Source organism: Odontesthes bonariensis, chromosome 17 (assembly GCF_027942865.1).
Source record: "Odontesthes bonariensis isolate fOdoBon6 chromosome 17, fOdoBon6.hap1, whole genome shotgun sequence".
Classification (NCBI taxonomy): domain Eukaryota; kingdom Metazoa; phylum Chordata; class Actinopteri; order Atheriniformes; family Atherinopsidae; genus Odontesthes; species Odontesthes bonariensis.
The window spans coordinates 16,555,554-16,575,182 of record NC_134522.1 but is presented as its reverse complement, the minus strand read 5'-3'; the positions used below and the strand labels follow the sequence as shown (position 1 = coordinate 16,575,182).

Sequence of the window (19,629 nt, the reverse complement as noted above, 5' to 3'; positions counted from 1 at the left end):
TCTGAGGAGATATAGCTATAAATAGGGGGATAAAGCAGGGTTGTGTGGAGTAAGAGAATGCTCTCGCATTCTTTCAGCTATGATATAAGCTCACATTTTGTTTTCTGCATTTTCTTACATGAAGGTCTGACTCAAAAATGTTATTTAATATCGGAAGCCTATTCTGTGAGATTTGGACATATATGATATTTGCTTTGGAAACAAATGAACGTCGAACTAAATAATTCCTTCAGGAACAACAATATTCCCTCATAAGGTACAGTGCACATCAAGGAAAATAGACTGCAAGTAGTGGTTGGCACAAATATGGAGCTCCTCTTTTAAAACTCATAACTCAGGAACCTCAGTGGTTGCTCATAAATGACTCTGGTACTCCCCATAACCCTACAAGGAGACGACTGAGCCAATCAGGATGAAGCACTGACACGGCCAACCTACTCAGTTAGCCAGATTAGACACAGAGCCTGGCTGGCATTCCCATCAGCTGTTCCCCACGATGAGGAGGCTCGGTGTGCATACCAGCAGTAGCAGGATGGTTTACAGCCATACAATGTTCTCTTCACCTTAATGAGACACCAGTGACTCTGCGTTTACTGGGTCAGCTTACTATGCCTTCTAGGTGCTACGGGTAGAGTAATGCTTCTAAGGGTTGAGATGAATAAAGTATTTTTCTATTGTATTCTATTCTATAAACATCCCTGCCTGGTGCAGAGTCAACTTTGACTTTGGATAAATTAAAGCACTTAAAACATCATAGTGACAAAGATATACTGGATTACTCATGAGCTAAAAGAAATCACTCAGCAACACATACATATTGGGACTTTAAACAGTACTAAAGCACTTAGCTCTCATTCCTTTCCTTGTTGTTTTACGCAAAATAATTGTAATATAAACAAATACTTTGTTGGTAATAATCTTTGCACTTCCTGTTTCCAAAGACCAAACAACAACTGCTGAACTTTTTATTCATAATTTCATGAAAACTGTCAATTCATTTACTCACTTCCTTTTAGAGGTAGAAGCCCACCTATTTTACGGGGGCCTATTGATTTATGTTGGAAGCTCTTATTTGGACTTGTGTGAACCCTCGGCCCCGCCCCTGGTCCCTGGACTCAGCGTGGGCTTTATTTAAGGGGGCTTTCCTCACCGTGAGCTTTGTCCCAGTGGAAGCATCCGTGTACCAAGCACCTTGGTGAGTACACTCTGAATCATTGAGGATAGTGCTAAGGTAGCTGCTTTTTTTTAAAAAAAAGGACAAACTGTTGTATAATAGGAATTATATGAATGACACATTGTAATTACTAATTTGACTTGTGTGGTAGAGTTAAAGCTGTTGTTGCTGGTTATGGTGTTGTAAATGCAAAGCGATGGTTAATGAGCACTTAGTGGATGATGAGTTCTTCTGCAATGAATGAGTTGTAGGGAAAGTGTCCACAGGGAAGGATTACGATAGGACTCAAACTTGCTTTTGTTGCATTACTTTAAGTTTTTTGTTTACCAATGGCCGAATGATTGAAGTTAATAGGCAGCTGGAACATGGAGCTGAGTAATAAAACAAAAGCGTCACAGTGCAGACAGATGGATCCTGGCCTGCCACTACTGACCCGAAATAGATGAAGATCCTTGTGTCACTTGTTTCACCCTGTTAAGCACAGCAAGGGTTCTGAGCTTAAAATAGATTTCTGTTATGCCCCTTTTTGGTGCTTCATCAGCAGCTCTGAGAAGTACCGGGAACAATCATGACTTTGGAGATATGGTATCAATGGTTGCTCAACTCTAAGACCAAAATAGCACCTTGTGGCAAGTTGAATTTGCACTCGGTAAATAGCTTTATGATGGTGGGTGGTGTAAACGTTTAAATAATGCCGGAAGAACAGATGATTTGTTGACAGGCCTTCAGAGCATTTTAAATAGCATCTAATATGCATATCAATCATAAAGACATTACATGATAAATCAATTAATCACCTTTTTAGACAATCCTGAGAAAAAAATCTGTGACTGTTCAACAACAACAACAGGTCTTTGTTGCAGCTGCTCCTAACTCCACAGCCATAACCTTTGTCTCTTTGTGTGTCCATTCCCCCTGCTCAAATTTTAGACCATCCCAATTTAGCTCAATCATGTGTGACGATGAGGAAACTACTGCACTTGTGTGCGACAACGGCTCTGGCTTGGTCAAGGCTGGATTTGCCGGAGATGATGCTCCCCGTGCTGTCTTCCCTTCCATTGTTGGAAGGCCCCGCCATCAGGTACACTAAAAAAAAAAAACATCATCTCTAAAAAGAAACCATTCCTACTCAGTAAGAATGATTAAAAGTAAGAGTAATGTCTAATGTTTCTCTTGTGCCTCCTTCCTTAGGGTGTGATGGTGGGTATGGGTCAGAAGGACAGCTACGTTGGTGATGAGGCTCAGAGCAAGAGGGGTATCTTGACTCTTAAGTACCCCATTGAGCATGGCATCATCACCAACTGGGATGATATGGAGAAGGTGTGTATTGACAGGGAGACTAATTTGGCGCATCCGAGGCAGCTGACCCTCGGCGCTCTTTAGAATTTACAGCCTGGCCAGTCGTCATCATACGCTATTTATAGATTCAGCAATTTATTGTCAAGACCTGGCTGTTGTTTATCCAGCCATCAGTTTCCTGACCTGATATCAGCTGTTGTTTTCTTCTGTCAGATCTGGCACCACACCTTCTACAATGAGCTGCGTGTGGCCCCTGAGGAGCACCCCACCCTGCTTACTGAGGCCCCCCTGAACCCAAAAGCCAACAGGGAGAAGATGACTCAGGTACTTAAAGCCTCTTCCATTTTTTTTCTATCATATCACCACTCAAGCTGAGGCAAGTTTTCCTCATTCTGTTTGATTCTCGTTGCAGATTATGTTTGAAACCTTCAATGTTCCTGCAATGTACGTGGCCATCCAGGCTGTGCTGTCTCTGTATGCCTCTGGCCGTACCACTGGTTAGTAATCATTTTATATGTACCCAGTTTTAAAATTGAAAATCTCCAGCATTAATGTGTGAGTATGCAACAAATGTTTGTGACATTTGTATGGATTCCTACCCCGTTGTAAAAGGGAGGTGTTAATCCCTTGTCTGCAAAGTTGGGTCCACAGACGTCAATAATATTACGTTTATAATGTGACACAAAAGGCAGAGATGACAAACATTTAACTCACCCTCTCAAGTATGCATACCTAACTGCTCTTCTTTGCTTGCTGAAGGTATTGTGCTGGATTCTGGTGATGGTGTGACCCACAATGTCCCCGTCTATGAGGGTTATGCTCTCCCACACGCCATCATGCGTCTGGATCTGGCTGGTCGCGACCTGACTGATTATCTGATGAAGATCCTGACTGAGCGTGGTTACTCCTTTGTCACAACTGGTAAGGTGATACTGTCATCCATTTGATTTGTATGTATGTGGAGATGCTTATGTTCCCGTCCTCAATACTCAAAACCTTTCGCTCCTCAGCTGAACGTGAGATTGTGCGTGACATCAAGGAGAAGCTGTGCTATGTGGCTCTTGACTTTGAGAATGAGATGGCGACCGCTGCCTCCTCTTCCTCCCTGGAAAAGAGCTATGAGCTGCCCGACGGTCAGGTCATCACCATTGGTAATGAGCGTTTCCGTTGCCCAGAGACCCTCTTCCAGCCTTCTTTCATTGGTGGGTTCAGCACATGCGCTTAATTTGGTTACGTTTAATGTTTTTGCTTGAATCGTTGAATGACACTTCTGTTACAATTTTTTTATTTAATTGTTTTGCTCATTCCAATCAGGCATGGAGTCTGCTGGCATCCATGAGACTGCTTACAACAGCATCATGAAGTGTGACATTGACATCCGTAAGGACCTGTATGCCAACAATGTTCTGTCTGGTGGTACCACTATGTACCCTGGTATTGCTGACCGTATGCAGAAGGAGATTACAGCTCTGGCCCCAAGCACCATGAAGATCAAGGTGAGAGAATGGCAAAGTGTTTCAGTAATCCCACTCATGGGTGAAGCAAATAAATACTCAGGGAAACTTAACAGGTTGTCTATTTCTTCCTTAGATCATTGCTCCACCTGAGAGGAAGTACTCTGTCTGGATCGGTGGCTCTATCCTGGCTTCCCTTTCAACTTTCCAGCAGATGTGGATCAGCAAACAGGAGTATGATGAAGCTGGCCCCTCCATTGTCCACAGGAAATGCTTCTAAACACATAGCCAATTCTTCTCATCTGTGCATCTTTACATCATTGCCAACTGTATATATGTGTCTGTCTTCGATTGTAATAAAGATAAGCCTTTCTGAGAGTCTTTCGTGTACTGTATTGTGATTGACAGAAAACATTACACATTAATATGGGTAGAAGAAAAATTATTATCTATCTATCTATCTATCTATCTATCTATCTATCTATCTATCTATCTATCTATCTATTCATATATATATGTATATGAGGACAGTTTTCTAGCGCTCTGGTGTGTACTCTCAATTTTAAGTGGGCTCGTTGAGCATAAATAACTCCTTTCAGTCAGCCGCAGTAAACAGGATGTGTTTCGAGGTCCAAACCAGGCATTTTCTGTGTGAAAGATGCGAATAGTTTAAACTACAGAGTCGCCCGGTTGTAATGACGCGTCCATTCGAAAGTTGATGCTCTCGAATGGAAAGTGCACCGCCCATTCAGGCGAACCTCAACATTAAAACACGCATCCCCGGAAAGTTTGTTCAAACAGTCTCCAACCAATCATCACGCAGAGCGTAGGGAGCGCCGCTGTTTGAATGTACTCCGGAAACAGTCCGACAAACTTGGCAAACGATTTGACGAGCGAACTGTAGCACAATGCAGTTAGCTAGCAAACTATTTAAATAGGTGTAAGTGATATTTTACCGATTGAAAAGAGACAAAGGGCGATGTAATGTCGTGGGATAACGAGAAGCGTTTGTGTTTTTTTGAGTAAGACTTGCTAAAAAGCTAATGTGACTTGCTAACTTCCCCGGCTAACGTTTGCTAGCTAACTGCATGATTGCGACTGATGCATGAAGATAGGCGCTTCATAATGTGATATTGGACAAATCGTTCACTTTTTTTGTTTTTTTCGTTCCTCTTGGTGTTGATCTGTTAGACGGTTGTTGAGCTTAAGCCTCGTGAGCAGCTATAATCAGTTTCACGCGAGGATGAGTTGGTGCCAGACTTGAGTAAAGCAATCGAGTTAGACTGAGTTGAAGGCTGAGCTGTTGCGAATGTCGGTGTATATTTTGACTCAACAGGAGAAAGTGAGGTAAGAGTGGCAAAGGAAGCTAAAGAACGCGTTTTGTAAAGTTTTAAGGCAGACTAGTAAAAATGAAGGTAGTGGAGAGAAATGTAATGCGCCTGGTGGCTGTGCAGCAGCTCCGCACAGCTTATGGGATAAAGACAAAGAACTGGAACAAAAACAAAGCAGGCAGCTGCAAGTCAACAGCCAGCAACTCGGTAAGTTTATAGAGAATCTGCCACCACATTATAGCAGAGCTGTTTCAAGCCTTATATGGAAAATGTACCGAAGACTGTGCACTTGATAATCTGTTCTGCTAACCACAAAACAAGCTTGAAAACAAATTAGCATACGGCCGAAAGCACCCTCCACGTCTGAGGAGACATTTGTTTTCAGACTGCTGTCACCGATGTTAGTCAGCTGCTTTTGTGTGTTCATGCCTTTGATTATTTACCCCACAAACGCCTTTTGCCAGTAAAATAAGTAATCAAATAAAACACAAAAAGGGGAGTGCACTCCCACAAATGTTGACAGCTTGTGGCTGCTTTTCTTTGCACATTATGTCGAAATTAATTGGACAAATGACAGCAACATTTAAACTCTGTGTGTTTTGCAGTGTTTCCAGTATTTAAAAAAAAAAGATAGTATTTTTCTTGCTTTCATGTAATTGGCTCTCAGGAGTCACAAGGATTGTTGCAACAGATTTTGTGACTTTTGCGGTGAAAGTTGAACTTCTGCATTTTTATCCCTAAATTGTGAAAGGAGGGGTAAACAAGCTTTCAGCTTTACCCCAGACTCTGTAGAAGTCAAGAATTGAAGGTTCTAGAGATTTGAGATGAACATCACATTATTCACACATGCATAGGAATGTTTGGTATCCAACCAGCTGTGTAATCAAAAGCAATTCTGTCAGCCATATAGATCAATGCACAAGGGTTGCGATGATGGGCTCTTCTTCTTTTTAAATGGTGTTCAAAATCTATCACTGAGCAGTGTTGATATTTTATTTCTACCATTTTCCCAGACAAAGGTTTTTGGTGTGGCCTTGGACAGCTTACCGCACTATAACATGGAATGTGGGAGCGTGCCACGGTGAGTAGACATGCTTCATTTATTTTTCTTGAGCTCTCAGTTGGCAAGTTATAACTTGCACCCGTTGTAAATTTTGCACTAATATTTCCCTGTGCTCTTAGCTTTCTGGTTGATGCATGTATGAAGCTGCTGGCACATGTCGACACCGAGGGCCTGTTCAGGAAATCGGGCTCCGTGGTTCGCCTGAAAGCGCTCAGGGTGAGTGATGGCTGAGGCTGGCCTTGCTTTCACTCAGAGACCTCGAGGCTGGGCGAGGCCCAGATAATAAAGCTGTGCTTTGTCTGTTCAGGCTAAACTGGATGCGGGAGAGGAGTGCCTGTCCACCGCTCTTCCGTGTGACGTGGCGGGTATGGTTAAGCAGTTCTTCAGGGAGCTTCCAGACCCTGTGCTGCCCACAGAGCTGCAGGACGCCTTCGTCAAGGCTCAGCAGCTCCCCACTGAGGAGGACAGAACCTCAGCCACCATGTTGCTGTCTTGTGTTCTGCCAGACAGAAACACTTGTGTCCTGCGTCACTTTTTTGACTTCCTTCACACTGTGTCCCAAAGGTACTCTTATTACTTGTAGCCGGTTGCTTTATTTTATCCGATTCAGCATCTTCTTGATTATTTACAAACATTTATCATAGATATTTCTGATATTCCTCTGACATTTTATCACTGTTAAAATGTTTTATTTGAATTTTGTCTGCTTGATCACAGGAGTGCAGAAAATAAAATGGATAGCAGTAATTTGTCTGTGATATTGGCCCCAAACCTCCTTCACTCTGGAGATGGTTCAGAGAAGATGAACGCCGCCACGGAGAAACGCCTAAAACTACAGGCGTCCATAGTGCACTGCTTCATAGAAAACGCTTGCAGCTTTGGTATGACCTGAGGCATCTTTCCTGCACTTCCATCTGTGTGTCGGGCTACACTGCCGTGCACCACTAAGCACCTGGCTGTGCTTCTACGTTTCAGGGGCGTTACCACAGTTTCTCCAAGAGAAAGTGCCAAGCATGATGGGCTGTGAGGCAGGGCTTCTGTCTCCCTCTCAAGATGAACTCGAAGAGCTGGACTTAAACTCAGGGCTGAAGAAGAAAATCAGACGGAGCTTTGGCGGTAAGACTGTTATCAGAGATCTATTCATTCGCTGAAATTTACAAATGTATGAACCGAGCCTCGAGGTGGTCAGATTATTTCTATTGGCACTTGGTATAACCACCCCAAAAACATTTAGGAGCATAAAGCAAACGTATCCAAAATAACTGATGCACTGTGTTGCAGTGACCGTAAATCAATTGTATGATTTTTAAACGGTGCTTGAATTTGTGTCACATTCCAGATATGGTCAATGGTGCACTGAATAAGATAACTAATAGAACACCCACAAAAGTCTCCCAGGCAGACAGTCTTGGTAGGTACTGTCGTCAAATGAGATGAGATTTATTTCAAGAAGCATGAAGATACCATAATAATCCAGCTCATATGCACGTGAGATGGCGAGCTTTCTGCCCTCCAAACGGAAATCAAACTCTTTATTTTACTTGACACTAAATCTTTTGGTCTGCTTCAGATGAACTCGACACACATTCGCTTTGATAATGAAGAATGAAGTGATGCCTGGCTTTTGTTTCTTTGCCTGTCTTCTGATCGATTGCATGGATAGTGATCCACAAATGCCTAAACCTGTTATTTCTTGGTGCTTTGGTTCAAAATCACTTTTGGAATGTTTTTCTATCATTTAGGAACAAATCTACATGTGTTTGATGAAGTTAATTCTCTTGTAATTTCGCCAGTCTTTTCCTCTGCGACTCCTGTGATTGCAACACCATCTTCCAAGCGAAAGCTTCCCTTGGAATCCGGTCACTCTTTTGGATTTTCAAACAAGAAACGTAAATCTGTCAAAAAGAGCCTCGGGATAGAATTACTTCCCAACGCTTTATTCAACGGAACCTCCACACCTGGATCAGGTACTCGTGATGGTTTGATAAAACTGTGTTTGCAATCTTTAAAATTAAGTTGCTTAAGTTTCCATATTTTCTTCTCTGTATTTCTCAGCCTACAGTGCTTCAGGGGTCTTGGACTCTTCTCAAAATACCCTCTTGTCAGCAGGGAGATCTAGAAGGCAATCCGCTACCTCTGTAAGGAGGAAGAGCAAACGTCTTAGTGGCAGGCAAGCTGTCAGCAGGTAAACAAATTCTTTGCTTTATATCATTCAAAATTCTGTTGTTGTTTTTTTCTTGTTGGCCTCTTAAAGGACAATTTCGGTCGTTTACAACATCCAGCTGTATTGCCCAATCTACCCATGATTTAGCCATAGCAAAGACGCAAAAAAATGTCATCCGACCCTGACAGTGTTGCTTGCACGGAGATTTTGGACTGACAACATAGCCATGGGGGCATCAATTTATATTGTGTTTTAAACGCTATTTTTATACCTCTTCTACAGCTCCAAACAACATAACACTTACGTGGTAGTGAGTAGAGGGTCCCTAAAGCCAAACCGAAGTGTCTACCATGTAAGTGTTATGTTGTTTGGAGCTGTAGAAGAGGTATAAAAATAGCGTTTAAAACACAATATAAATTGATGCCCCCATGGCTATGTTGTCAGTCCGAAATCTCCGTGCAAGCAACACTGTCAGGGTCGGATGACATTTTTTTGCGTCTTTGCTATGGCTAAATCATGGGTAGATTGGGCAATACAGCTGGATGTTGTAAACGACCGAAATTGTCCTTTAAGAAAATATGACACCGGTGCTGCCACATAGAATTCCACTAAAGTAAGGCGCAGTCATTGGCACAGTCACAGGAAAAAAGATGAAGTGTTACCATAAATTAAGCTTTTATACATTTATTGGCTTTTCAGTGGGGATAAAAGGGGAGGCAGCTGTGATGACAGAAAGCAGACAGCTAACTTGATATGTCGCGTACAATCTCCTATTTGTCATTTTCATTTTTATCGTGTCTCTTTCAGAATTGAGTCTGGAAGAGCCGGCTGCTTTTCTCCTAAAGCCGGCAAAAAAGAAGCTCCGCGCAAGTCTCTGCGCTTGCGTTTTAGCCTGGGGAAGAGCAGCAAAGATGCTGTAAGTGTGGCGGCCCAACAACAGAACCCGACCACTTATCGGGTTCACTATTAAACGTATTAATAGAATTCACACGATGAAATTAACTCTATTAAAATCCAATAATGTGTTTGCACACCCACTTTAAAGCTGGGATGAACTGGTGCACAGTGGCACTTTTTTGTTGTATAACAGTCTTAAGTTTACTTTCAGTCGCTAATACGTTTGAACTAAATGCATGCGGGGTTTTAAAGATGATCTGTATTGCATCTTTTAACATTTTGTAATAGTAGAAAATAAATGTTCATTGTGTATGGTACAAAGCCATAGGATTGTACCTTTAATATATTGTGTCTCTGGGTACACTGGTTGAGCTGTTTAGAATGAATGAGAGCTATCTGTATATTCTTGCCTAAATAAAAAGTTTGTTAAAAACAGATCGAACATCTTGTTTCTTCTGAGTGATTTCTATCATCCTCTGAAGAACTAATCCCCAAAACATGCTATTAACCTATCAATGTTACATTTTGGGTCATTTCTGTTGGGTCCTTTTTTTAACAAAATACTAGCTCAATCTTTCTTTCAATATTCATTTCTCCTTTCATGCTGGTGGTGAAGGGATCTGAGTCCATTGGCTGGCGACTTGCCACACAGGAGAGCACCACCAGTTTCCTTTTCACCAAAGAGACAGAGTTCAGTCCAACAGCTCTGCCCCGAAAAGCTGAATCCAAGTGTGAGTACCACAAAACTGTAGCCTTACTGTTCTGACAATCGTCCCTTGAATTGTAACGGATGCTGATGGTCTACTTGCTTTTCCAGCCTCCAAGCACATCAGCAAGTCCGAAGACAACCTGCTGACACCCCGGTGTGACTCGACTCCCTACCAGACTTCGTGGAATGGGGAAACGCCTGCAGGAGCCCAGGCTTTCAGAAGAGGTTCTCTCACAGACACCCCCATGACCATGTGCCTCAGGAACAACTACATGTCCGAGCCGGCCATCATCACACTCAAGCCTCCAGCAGTGAGCAGTCTGCCAATGAAGCTGTGCTGTGCTTCCAGCGCAGAGAGTCTGCAGAGCGAGAGACAGACGGGTCCAACGCTTCTGAAAATCCAGAGGGTGTCCACAGAGCGGCAGAGTGGCCTCCAGGCTGGCAAAGATGACCCCTGCAGCTCAACGGGAGAAAGTGTGATAAAACCATCAGGCGGCATCCCCGTTACTCCACCTGCGGTCAGAGTTTTGTCTGTGGACACGGCGGCCTCCGGCTTCTCAACTCAGCAGAGCTTTCTGGCTAATGCGCAGAACGTTACTTTTGACATCGCTGCACTCTCTCCTTTGCATATTGATAGCGTAATGTTAGAATCTAGTGCACACTGTACTCCGGTGATTAAGGATGGCATGGCTGCCCGGTTCAGCATCCTTCATAATTCCATGATGGGACAAGTTGAATTGGAGGCAGAGGAGGTGAACAGTAGTAGGCTTATTGATGCTCTGGACATCCAGAGTCCTGCTCATTTCAAACTGGGCGTCTCCTCTGGACTGCATTCGACGCCATACAAGCCCAGCGGTGAATTCAAAGATGAGCTTGTGACATCATCTAAAACGGGTACTCCAGTTCGCAAATTACACGAGAAGATCGACTTGTTTCCAGAAGTTGGTACTAAAGTCCAAAAGCAGCAGCCCCTCTCACCACACAGCCAGGAGGCCGAAAAGCGCCGGGTGGCAGAACACATTCAACACTTCAACCGGCTCACCCTTTACTCTCCCACCGGCTCAGAGAGAAAACAAATCAGGTCGCCACTCAAGTTCCAGCGCACCCCCGTGCAGCTGACCGTCCGCAGGATCAACTCTCTTCTGGGAGAGCGCAGCAGACCCGTGAGGAGAGCCGAGTTCACTGCCTGCCAGAGCGGTCATGTGGCAAAGGCTGTGAGTCTAGAAAGTGGCCTCTCCCCTCACCCACAGCTCAAGCCTCACCAGGGACCGTCCAGCAGCTCATGCTCTATAAAGAAACCTCCTCCAGTCCCACCAAAAAAGCCAAGCACCTTGCCCCGAAAATCCACGTTTGGTGCTCTGAGCGATATGACCAACAAGGTCCAACCAAAGGCCAAAATGGACTGCTCTGCTTCTGAGCCATCAGGGGCCCAGAAGCCTCTGTTGCAGGAGATGGCAGCGAACGACATGAACTATTACCGAGGTTCTCCCAGAAACCCTCTGAACCAAGGAAGACTGCTGTCAGCTACAAAACCCATCGATTTATAGTGGGCTTCTCTTCCTTTTTCTTCTACGTTTTTTTTTCTTTCTCCTTTTTCCTTTTTTAATGTGCAGGTGTCTGTCTGGTAAGACGACGTGACATTAAACATTCCCATTTAGACATATCTTCAGTGTCTTAATTTATTTTTTTGGTTACAGTAGAAGCTGTTTTGGAACCTTTTTGGGAGATGTTGAAGCGCCTTACATGTGTTGGATATGGACACGTCAGCTTGGAAAGTGTGCTTGGAGATTATGTAAAATGTGATTGGTGGTGTGACTGAGAAAGTTTGATCAGTGAGCTCTCCCTTATTTATGCATTTTACAGTGAATGCTGAGGTAGATGTATGTCGGGGATACAAGTGAAAATGTTTCTTCTTTTTTTTTTTTTTTTTTTTGTTTAATCAGAATATTTTCTTACTGTTTTATTTGGAGAACAAAATGCACCTTTTCATGGGAAAAAAAATAAACGAAAAGCCGAATAATGTTGTTTAAACCATCCGTTTACTGCCGATAATTATTTCCACAATGTTCTGAAAACGCTTTGCCTTGTGAACTGCTTCAGACAAATAAAATAAGACGGCTTACAGTTGAAGTTTTGGTGGTTGACTTTTCTGTTCGCAGAAATGATTCTTGAGTCTTGGCGAAGCCACTAGGGGGCGTCCGACAGCAACTTTTCACACATCAGCACACCAGCGCGCGCTTTCATTTAGGCCCCAGTTCAAATTGTAAAAGGGTCAAGAATTCATTCAGTCAACCTGAAACTGAGGTGACGGCTTTAACTCGCTTGTTAAGACTTTTATCCACTTCTAATGTGTTTAATGACAGTTGTTGAGAAACGCATTACTGTTTGCAGTATATCTTTTAGCAAAGTTCTTGTGCCTCCGTCTCCGGAGGTTCCTTTATGAAACAAATACTGTTCTGCTATTTGAAAAATCAACCGCGTGAGCCAAAAAAGTCTAAAATAAAAAAAAAAAAACTCCCAGCCGCTATTAAACATTCGATCTGAATCTAATGAGTTTCTAGAGATTGGTTTTCCGCTGTCCAACAGAAACTTGGACGTTTTTCATGTATAACAGGATAAATTGGACTTGGACACAATGTACCGTTAAGGTCGTCGGTTATTGCAGTGATGGGAGTCTCTCATCATAAAGTGGTTTATGGTGAGAGCGCACCAAATTTTCACTGTTTTTAACAGCTTTTATTTATGTTCACTGTCTGATTTAATGATGTTTTATACATCCATGTAAAGCCGTTGAGAGGATCGTTGCCAGGTTGTAAAGCGCTGGTGTTAATGCAACTGTAAAGATGATCAGTTAACCCACAATCCCGTGCTCAAATGTGTTTTTGGTGATTAATATTCATAACTTGACTTAGCATATTTGAGAGTACAAGCATTCACAAAACAACCACGGGCTATTTCACAATCGCCCTTAACTTGAACTTTAAAAAAAACAAAAAACAAGTAAATAAAAATGTGAAACACTTGTGGGTCAATTATAGGGTTAATAAAGAGAAATTTGAACATAATAAACTGAGATGAACACATTTACATGATTAGGAAATTGTTGAGGGTGTAACTTAACACGTCAGCGCACTTAAATAATCTTAGAAAATAACCTACTGGTTCCCAGTGTATCAACTTCCCCAGTGGGTGTCTAACATACAGAGCAATACATGGCTCCAATGAAATTTCCCCCTCAGGCCTACTCTGTAATCTAAGATGATCTTAATTTTAAGATCAACATCCATCACCCATATGTAATAAAGATGAAGTATTTCGGACAACTTTTATGAATTTGGAGGAAATTATTTATAGAATGTGTCATTGTGTGCTGTTCTGTTATCATCAGCTCTTCATGCACGAACCCCTTTCATGCTGTAATGGCAATGTTTTGAGTGATATTATCTCTATAAAAGAAAATAACTTGCAGCTTTTCCACGTGCGCATAAACTCCAGGCCTCACTCTCGGCTCCTCTTCTCTCTCCTCCTCCTCCTCCTCCTCCTCCTCCTCCTCCTCCTCCTCCTCCTCCTCCTCCTCCTCCTCCTCCTCCTCCTCCTCCTCCTCCTCCTCCTCCTCCTCCTCCTCCTCCCTCTTTTCTTCCTCTTCCCTGCCTGCCTGCCCTCGCTCTTCCTCGGTTGTCTGCCTTCTTGAAGTGGGTTCAACGAAGTGTTGAGGGGGCGGATAGTCTTGATTTTCTCTACTTGCTTAGCCAATAACTGTTGTGCACATCTCAGCTGGCAGACATTTAAAGGGAGACAGTCCGGCGCTGGAGCAATTTGTATTAAACCCCCTGGCCCCTGTCTATGGAGCGCTTAGTCTCCCACCCATCCACAGTCCCACCAGTGTACAGTCGACTGCCGTAGGTGCCTATCACACCCGAAGGTGCCGAAGAGGACCGACAGGATCACATCATCCCTCTTGTAGCAGTGCAGACTCACACAGGTAGGTTAATTTCCGGCTATTCTCTTTGGAATCCATCCCTATCATCTGCCACCACTTAGATTTGAACCATATAGTCTACAGAAATAACAAAACTGCATGTTAGTTACGGTGAGCATGTGTGGACTCGGTGATAGCTTTTTTTGGATTATGGATAAACTATAGAAGCATCTAACTGGCATAGGGTTATTAGAATAATAATAATAAAGTCTAATCTACTGAAGTCTCATTTTCATGCGGTTTCAAAGAAAGAAAAAGTTCACTCTGCGTTTTTACGCTGCGTAAAAGCTTTGACAGCTGTGCGTAACGCTTCCGAAGTTGAAAGGCTGAGGAAATTCATTCTTTTGTCCTCTCTTCTCCCCAAGGATGGCCATCTCGACGCGCATCTTTTGCAGTGTGGTTTTCATCATTGGGTTGCTGTCCTCTCCTGTGGATTTAAAAAGAAACCGAGGTTCACAAGGGGCCATTCCTCATCCTGAAAAAAGCAACCCAAACGAATCGGAGCAGCAACCGCAGCCTCCGCAGGCGGGCTCTGGGTCCCGCCAGAGGCCGGGCTCATCCTCACCAGCCGATGAGGTGCTGGAGTCCAGCCAGGAAGCCCTACATGTGACGGAGCGCCAGTATTTAAAACGGGACTGGTGCAAGACGCAGCCTCTAAAACAGACAATCCACGAGGAAGGCTGCGAAAGCCGCACCATCATCAACCGTTTCTGTTACGGACAGTGCAACTCCTTCTACATCCCAAGGCACATCCGCAGGGAGGAGGGTGCCTTCCAGTCCTGCTCATTTTGCAAGCCGAAGCGTTTTACCACCATGACTTTTACTTTGAACTGTCCGGACTTGCAGCCGCCCACCAAGAAGAAACGCATCCAGCGCGTCAAACAGTGCCGCTGCATTTCCATAGACCTGGACTAAACACGCAGTGATGGTATGCGCGTTATTCCTCGATGACAGGATTGTTGTTAAAGTGTTCTGAGAACACCTGCCTGTCTCCGTCTGGAGATGTGCACCACATACAAAAGCACGCACGATTATCTTCTTGCACAACGTGTGAAAAAAAAAAATAAAATGGACATGCAATTTTAAAAACTTCAACATTTTACTCCTCACGAGTTTCAAATCAAACATCACTGCACGGAAACCCCGAATTCAAACGGGCACATTTTACGCACGGCTTTCTCACCCCAAGTAGAAGCAAAGAATAAGGACCGCGAAGCCCCGGTTCTTTCCAATAACTCACTGCTCCAGACACTAGGTGTGACGGGGAAATATTTCTGTCCTTGACCTGTATTTTACGCATAAGTTTGTAGAACTGGATGTTTCCACTGTGTGGAATTTGATTAATGAATATTTGTAAATGAAAAAAATGTGATTTTATCTCGATATTTCAAAAAAATCTTTCAAGGTTATCCTAATTGATTTCTGTGAATTTCGTAGCAGATGTTTTTTTTTTTTTTTCCGTTTAAGTTGGGAGCCTATACTCAAATAGCCTTTAGAAACAAGAGGCTCCTTAGTTAGTTTATAGGGTCGATGTACAGTGATGGTTTAATATCGAGACTGAATAGGTGTAAAATGTAAAGCCATCTTTGATTTAGCCGGTTTGTATATTCCCTCCATTAAATTATCCACAAAAACCTAATAAACGGATGCTGTAATATTGTGCATATTATTTGTAATTCATTGTGTAGAAAATTGTATTAAACAAAATGCGAGATTACCCATTATTGTGCGTGGAGTGACATCTTACTTACTCATTTGCACTAACTTTGGGAAACCTGAGTATATGCGGTTGCTCATTCCAATTATCTCTTTATGTGATGTCATTTGACTCCTTTTTTTTTAATCCATTTGAATTGGGAAATTATGTCTATCCTGAGGTATTGGGCGGCTGGCAGCATTTTCCAAAGAGCAAATAGGTTTAATGCTATTCCCTTATTGAACTGGGTTCAGTTTGAGAAAAAAAAAGGAAGCATGACAAATTCTTCTTGCTAAAACTATTGACTTTATTTCAGGAGAGACTCAACAACAAGTTTAAATGTTCAGAAACAAGGCTGGGCTGTTAAGACTTCATTCTGACTAAGTTTTATTGAGCTGGCCAGACACTTTATGATCACAAACCCTTTGATGACTCAGTCTTCTTTAATAAATATCAGATCTATTGTTGTTGTGGACAGCGGAAGTGGAAGTGGTTCAACACAAATTTCAAAGTGCGATTCCTCATCCAAATGATTTATTAGGCATCCAGTAGTTTATTCTCGAAATTTAAAACAATTCCATAAAATTACAGAGCACCTATGCGAGAGCTTCTGAGGGTTACTTGAACCGACATATTCACACACAAGAAAGGCTGCAAGTCCTTGCTCAACATCAGCTGATTTTTTTTTGTTATTCGACCCCTCAGAAGGAAAATATAGCAGATCAAAGTCTTCAACCTTTATAGAAAATAAATGGCATCCATGAAAGACTTTGGAGATTAAAAAAATAAATCAAAGTGCAGTTTTATGGATAGTCTCATATCTGGAAGTCTGAGGTATTACAACTCAGATGGCTTGAGGTGACAATCTTAAACTCCTCTCATTACCCGAAACGAAGCAGAAAAGGCATCTCTCTTCACTCTATGCAAAGAATTTCAGTTTCATTGCAGATGTGCACAACATACAAGTAACATCCATGTGAAAATATATATTTCATCTGAATGAGCCATCAAGCAGCTTCTAGGTCAATTCACTTATTACTAAGAAAGCTTAAAAAAAAGAGAACAGAGCTGATGTTTTTGGCATTAAATAATTCTCTCTTTACATAAATAGACTTTTCTTCAATGGAGCGTGGTTTAGTCAAACATTTTTACATAAAGCTCAACTTTAATAACGCACTGTCTTAAAAACAAAAACCTAACAGGATCTTATCATGAAGCATAAAAGTTTAAACATCTTCTAGCAAATAACCCATAGTCTTACATAGGAAAAGAGGTGCAAAAATGCAAGACAATTCTTTTTAAAAAATGCACGCAATTAGCAATAACGGGGAGTGTGGTTTACAGCGTGCAGCAACATACAGCTAACACAAGCAGGAAAGTGCTTAAAAGTGTGCTGGACGCAAGGTGATAACAGCACAACTTCTTTTATTTCTTCCTTTTTCATAAATTGTAGGTGGGTGAGTGTATGGCCAAAAGTCGTTTGGTTCTTCAGGTGGTTTTAAGAACACGTTTGTGTAGGTGAGGGGGCTCGAGGCTCAGCGTCAGACTCGCTGCCAGGTTCTGCTCTCCTCTGGCTGTCACCCAGGAGAGGTCAGTCTGGTGCAGTGCAACACACAACACAGCAAAACCTCCACATGCTGGCACACAACCTATACACAGCAATTGAAACTCAACATGTCTTCATCTGCACTTGAAGCAGAGTGGAGGTAATTTATCATATTCCTTGAAGCTGCCAAGTCCCTGCCGATCCTATATTATGACATATTTACAAGACTCTTAATGACATAGTGAATTAGAAGCTGTAAAGGACTCTGGGAACTGCTAATTTCCTGCTTTGAGAGCGAGTGAGATGTTTTGTCAACAGGGATTTTCCTGTCGGCAGACATTACCAGGAAGCCATATCTGTTCCTGCAACAGCACCAGCGGCTGAATATTTTCAACATTTCGGAGCATGTTCAGTGCGTACTGTATGCTGGCTGATAAAGATTAGGAAAGAGACCATTCTCAGCTTCCTAACATCCAAAAGGAGCCTTTTGGCACGGCTGAGAATCCCGCTGAACCCCACAGACCTTTCACAAGCTGGACACTCCGAGGTCATGCTACACTGGATGAATGAGGTCAACCTTTGGCCTTGAAGACTCCTGCTTACTTTCTGCTATGTCAGCCATGCATTCTCGCAGCAAGGGTTGTACAGAAAAAGCTCAATATGGAGGTGGTGGAGTGCAGGGCATGGCTTAGGAACGGGATGAGTTCAGTGCTGTTAGTGGGGCAGAAATACGGCCGGGGAGGTTTTATTTTGTTATTGAGAGGCCGGTGCTAAAAACAGTAGGGATGGGGCCTACGTGCTTTCTCAATTCTTCTTCTGCTTCCTCATTCGTCATTTCACTCAGCTGGAAGACACCCCGGCTTCCTTCTGCCGCAGCCTCTCTTTCTGTTGGCAACAAGCACATAAAGATTCAGCGCCCTGATTTCTGTCCTAAGCAGCTTTCAGGAAATTCTACTTCTTTGCTGAATATAGATCCTTTCTTACCAAACTGTTGGCATTGATTTTCTTGGTTTCAACTCGCTTCTCTGCCGTGATCTTCTTGATGTTTTCTTGGGCTTCCTTCAACCTATAGACGAAGAAAAATACCCACAATGGTTTCATATTAGCAGAACATTTAAAACTAAAAGTACACACTAAAAATAAAGCAGACTGAGAGAGAAACTTCTCATCATGGCGTCCTTGGAAGACATTTAAGTATCTCCCTAGGGCCAAACACACACACACACACACACACACACACACACACACACACACACACACACACACACACACACACACCCTCTTTGGAGTTTGCGGTCAGTGAAAGCAGTAGAGAATGACAGTGGGTTGATGAGATAATGAGGTAGCCTTTAAAAAAAACACTTGGTTTTTATGAGTGTGCAAACAGTATTTAAAATAAAGTTAATTGTACATAAGCACAATCAGCTGTGAGTAATGTGAGACGCGATTACAATTAAAAGAGAGCACAAGGATCCACGGCCGGGCTGTGAAAGTCTCCATGTCGCAGGGAGTGAATGAAACTTGGCAGACTTTGTTCGGAAAGCAAACATATGTGCAGGAGCCCACATGAAGCCAAAGAAATCGATGTGCGATTTCACCTTCAGAATGCGACGAGGGCCACGAAGGCACCGCCCGAAACTTAACACTTACAACTCCAAAGTCTGTCTGGAGCGGCGGCTCTCCGCTCAACTCCGAGAGCCACAAGTCGTCTCTGCACGCGCGGCTGTTCTACACTTTGGGCTGCACGTCCAGCATCATTATTGTGCTCATCAGTTCTCCCTTGATGCGCAGCCTTTTAATGGCCAAAGGCCCCTGTCCGCTTGCCAGTAAAGCCAGGCGGCCGCCAGGAGGGTCTGCAGTCTCTCAGTGTAATAACACTACCCCCAACATGACGCCTCAGGTCAGAGAAAAGATCATAAATTCAGGCCCCAGTCCTTTAAAAACAGGACAGAGGCCTCAGCTACTCTCATCTGCCTCCTCTTTCATGGCCTCTCTCTTTACTTTAATTACAACCCAGCATCTGCAAATCACCTTTGTACTCTCTGTGCTAATTTGACATGATGTTCAGAGGTGTTAAGCACCTTTCCAAAGCTGACAGAGATAAGAAATGCAGTTTGAGGCCTTGCTTTACTTTACACATTCTGAAAAGACGAGGCACTTAAAATATGTCCCTTGAAACAACCCTCTGGAAATTTAAGACAAGTATTTGGAGCACTGCAGAGAGAAACATTTAAAAAACATTCACATTTTCCCAGCAGAAATATCACAAATTTTAAGACACCATTGTGGCTTCCAGCTCCAAAAGTACTGAATCCCT

At 42.9% G+C, this 19,629-nt stretch overlaps 4 protein-coding genes across 8 annotated transcripts in view; 3 read left to right on the top strand and 1 right to left on the bottom strand.

The window, feature by feature from the left end:
* The first annotated feature begins 1,085 nt into the window (after positions 1-1,085).
* On the top strand, positions 1,086-4,308 carry actc1b (actin alpha cardiac muscle 1b). Of its 2 annotated transcripts, none has more exons than XM_075448022.1 (9): positions 1,086-1,195; positions 2,105-2,255; positions 2,366-2,494; positions 2,687-2,797; positions 2,886-2,970; positions 3,233-3,394; positions 3,484-3,675; positions 3,788-3,969; positions 4,064-4,308. In XM_075448022.1, the coding sequence occupies exons 2-9, from the start codon at positions 2,127-2,129 to the stop codon at positions 4,205-4,207; spliced, it is 1,134 nt and encodes a 377-aa protein (XP_075304137.1). In that variant the 5' UTR covers positions 1,086-1,195; positions 2,105-2,126; the 3' UTR covers positions 4,208-4,308. The 2 variants fall into 2 exon arrangements, with proteins under 2 accessions (XP_075304137.1, XP_075304138.1); XM_075448023.1 differs by lacking the exon at positions 1,086-1,195 and adding an exon at positions 1,791-1,801.
* Positions 4,309-4,757: 449 nt separating this feature from the next.
* arhgap11a (Rho GTPase activating protein 11A) lies at positions 4,758-12,203 on the top strand. Of its 3 annotated transcripts, none has more exons than XM_075448015.1 (12): positions 4,758-5,465; positions 6,272-6,339; positions 6,441-6,537; positions 6,629-6,885; positions 7,039-7,202; positions 7,297-7,437; positions 7,661-7,732; positions 8,115-8,288; positions 8,377-8,506; positions 9,293-9,401; positions 9,999-10,113; positions 10,200-12,203. In XM_075448015.1, exons 1-12 carry the CDS (start codon positions 5,337-5,339, stop codon positions 11,636-11,638), a joined length of 2,895 nt encoding a protein of 964 aa, XP_075304130.1. In that variant the 5' UTR covers positions 4,758-5,336; the 3' UTR covers positions 11,639-12,203. The 3 variants fall into 3 exon arrangements, with proteins under 3 accessions (XP_075304130.1, XP_075304132.1, XP_075304131.1); XM_075448017.1 differs by having other exon boundaries at positions 9,293-9,443; XM_075448016.1 differs by lacking the exon at positions 7,661-7,732.
* A 2,233-nt stretch (positions 12,204-14,436) lies between these two features.
* Positions 14,437-15,748, top strand: grem1b (gremlin 1b). The gene has a single exon (XM_075447909.1). It carries the CDS (start codon positions 14,437-14,439, stop codon positions 14,983-14,985), a length of 549 nt encoding a protein of 182 aa, XP_075304024.1. The 3' UTR covers positions 14,986-15,748.
* A 535-nt stretch (positions 15,749-16,283) lies between these two features.
* Positions 16,284-19,629, bottom strand: part of LOC142402565 (formin) — a 51,177-nt gene continuing 47,831 nt past the window's right edge. For both annotated transcript variants that reach the window (XM_075488098.1, XM_075488097.1), the window contains 2 exons: positions 18,297-18,378; positions 16,284-18,197 (listed from right to left, as the gene is read on the bottom strand). In XM_075488098.1, the coding sequence (XP_075344213.1) occupies positions 18,153-18,197; positions 18,297-18,378 (127 nt within the window). In that variant the 3' untranslated portion in view covers positions 16,284-18,152. The remainder of the gene's footprint in view (positions 18,198-18,296; positions 18,379-19,629) is intronic.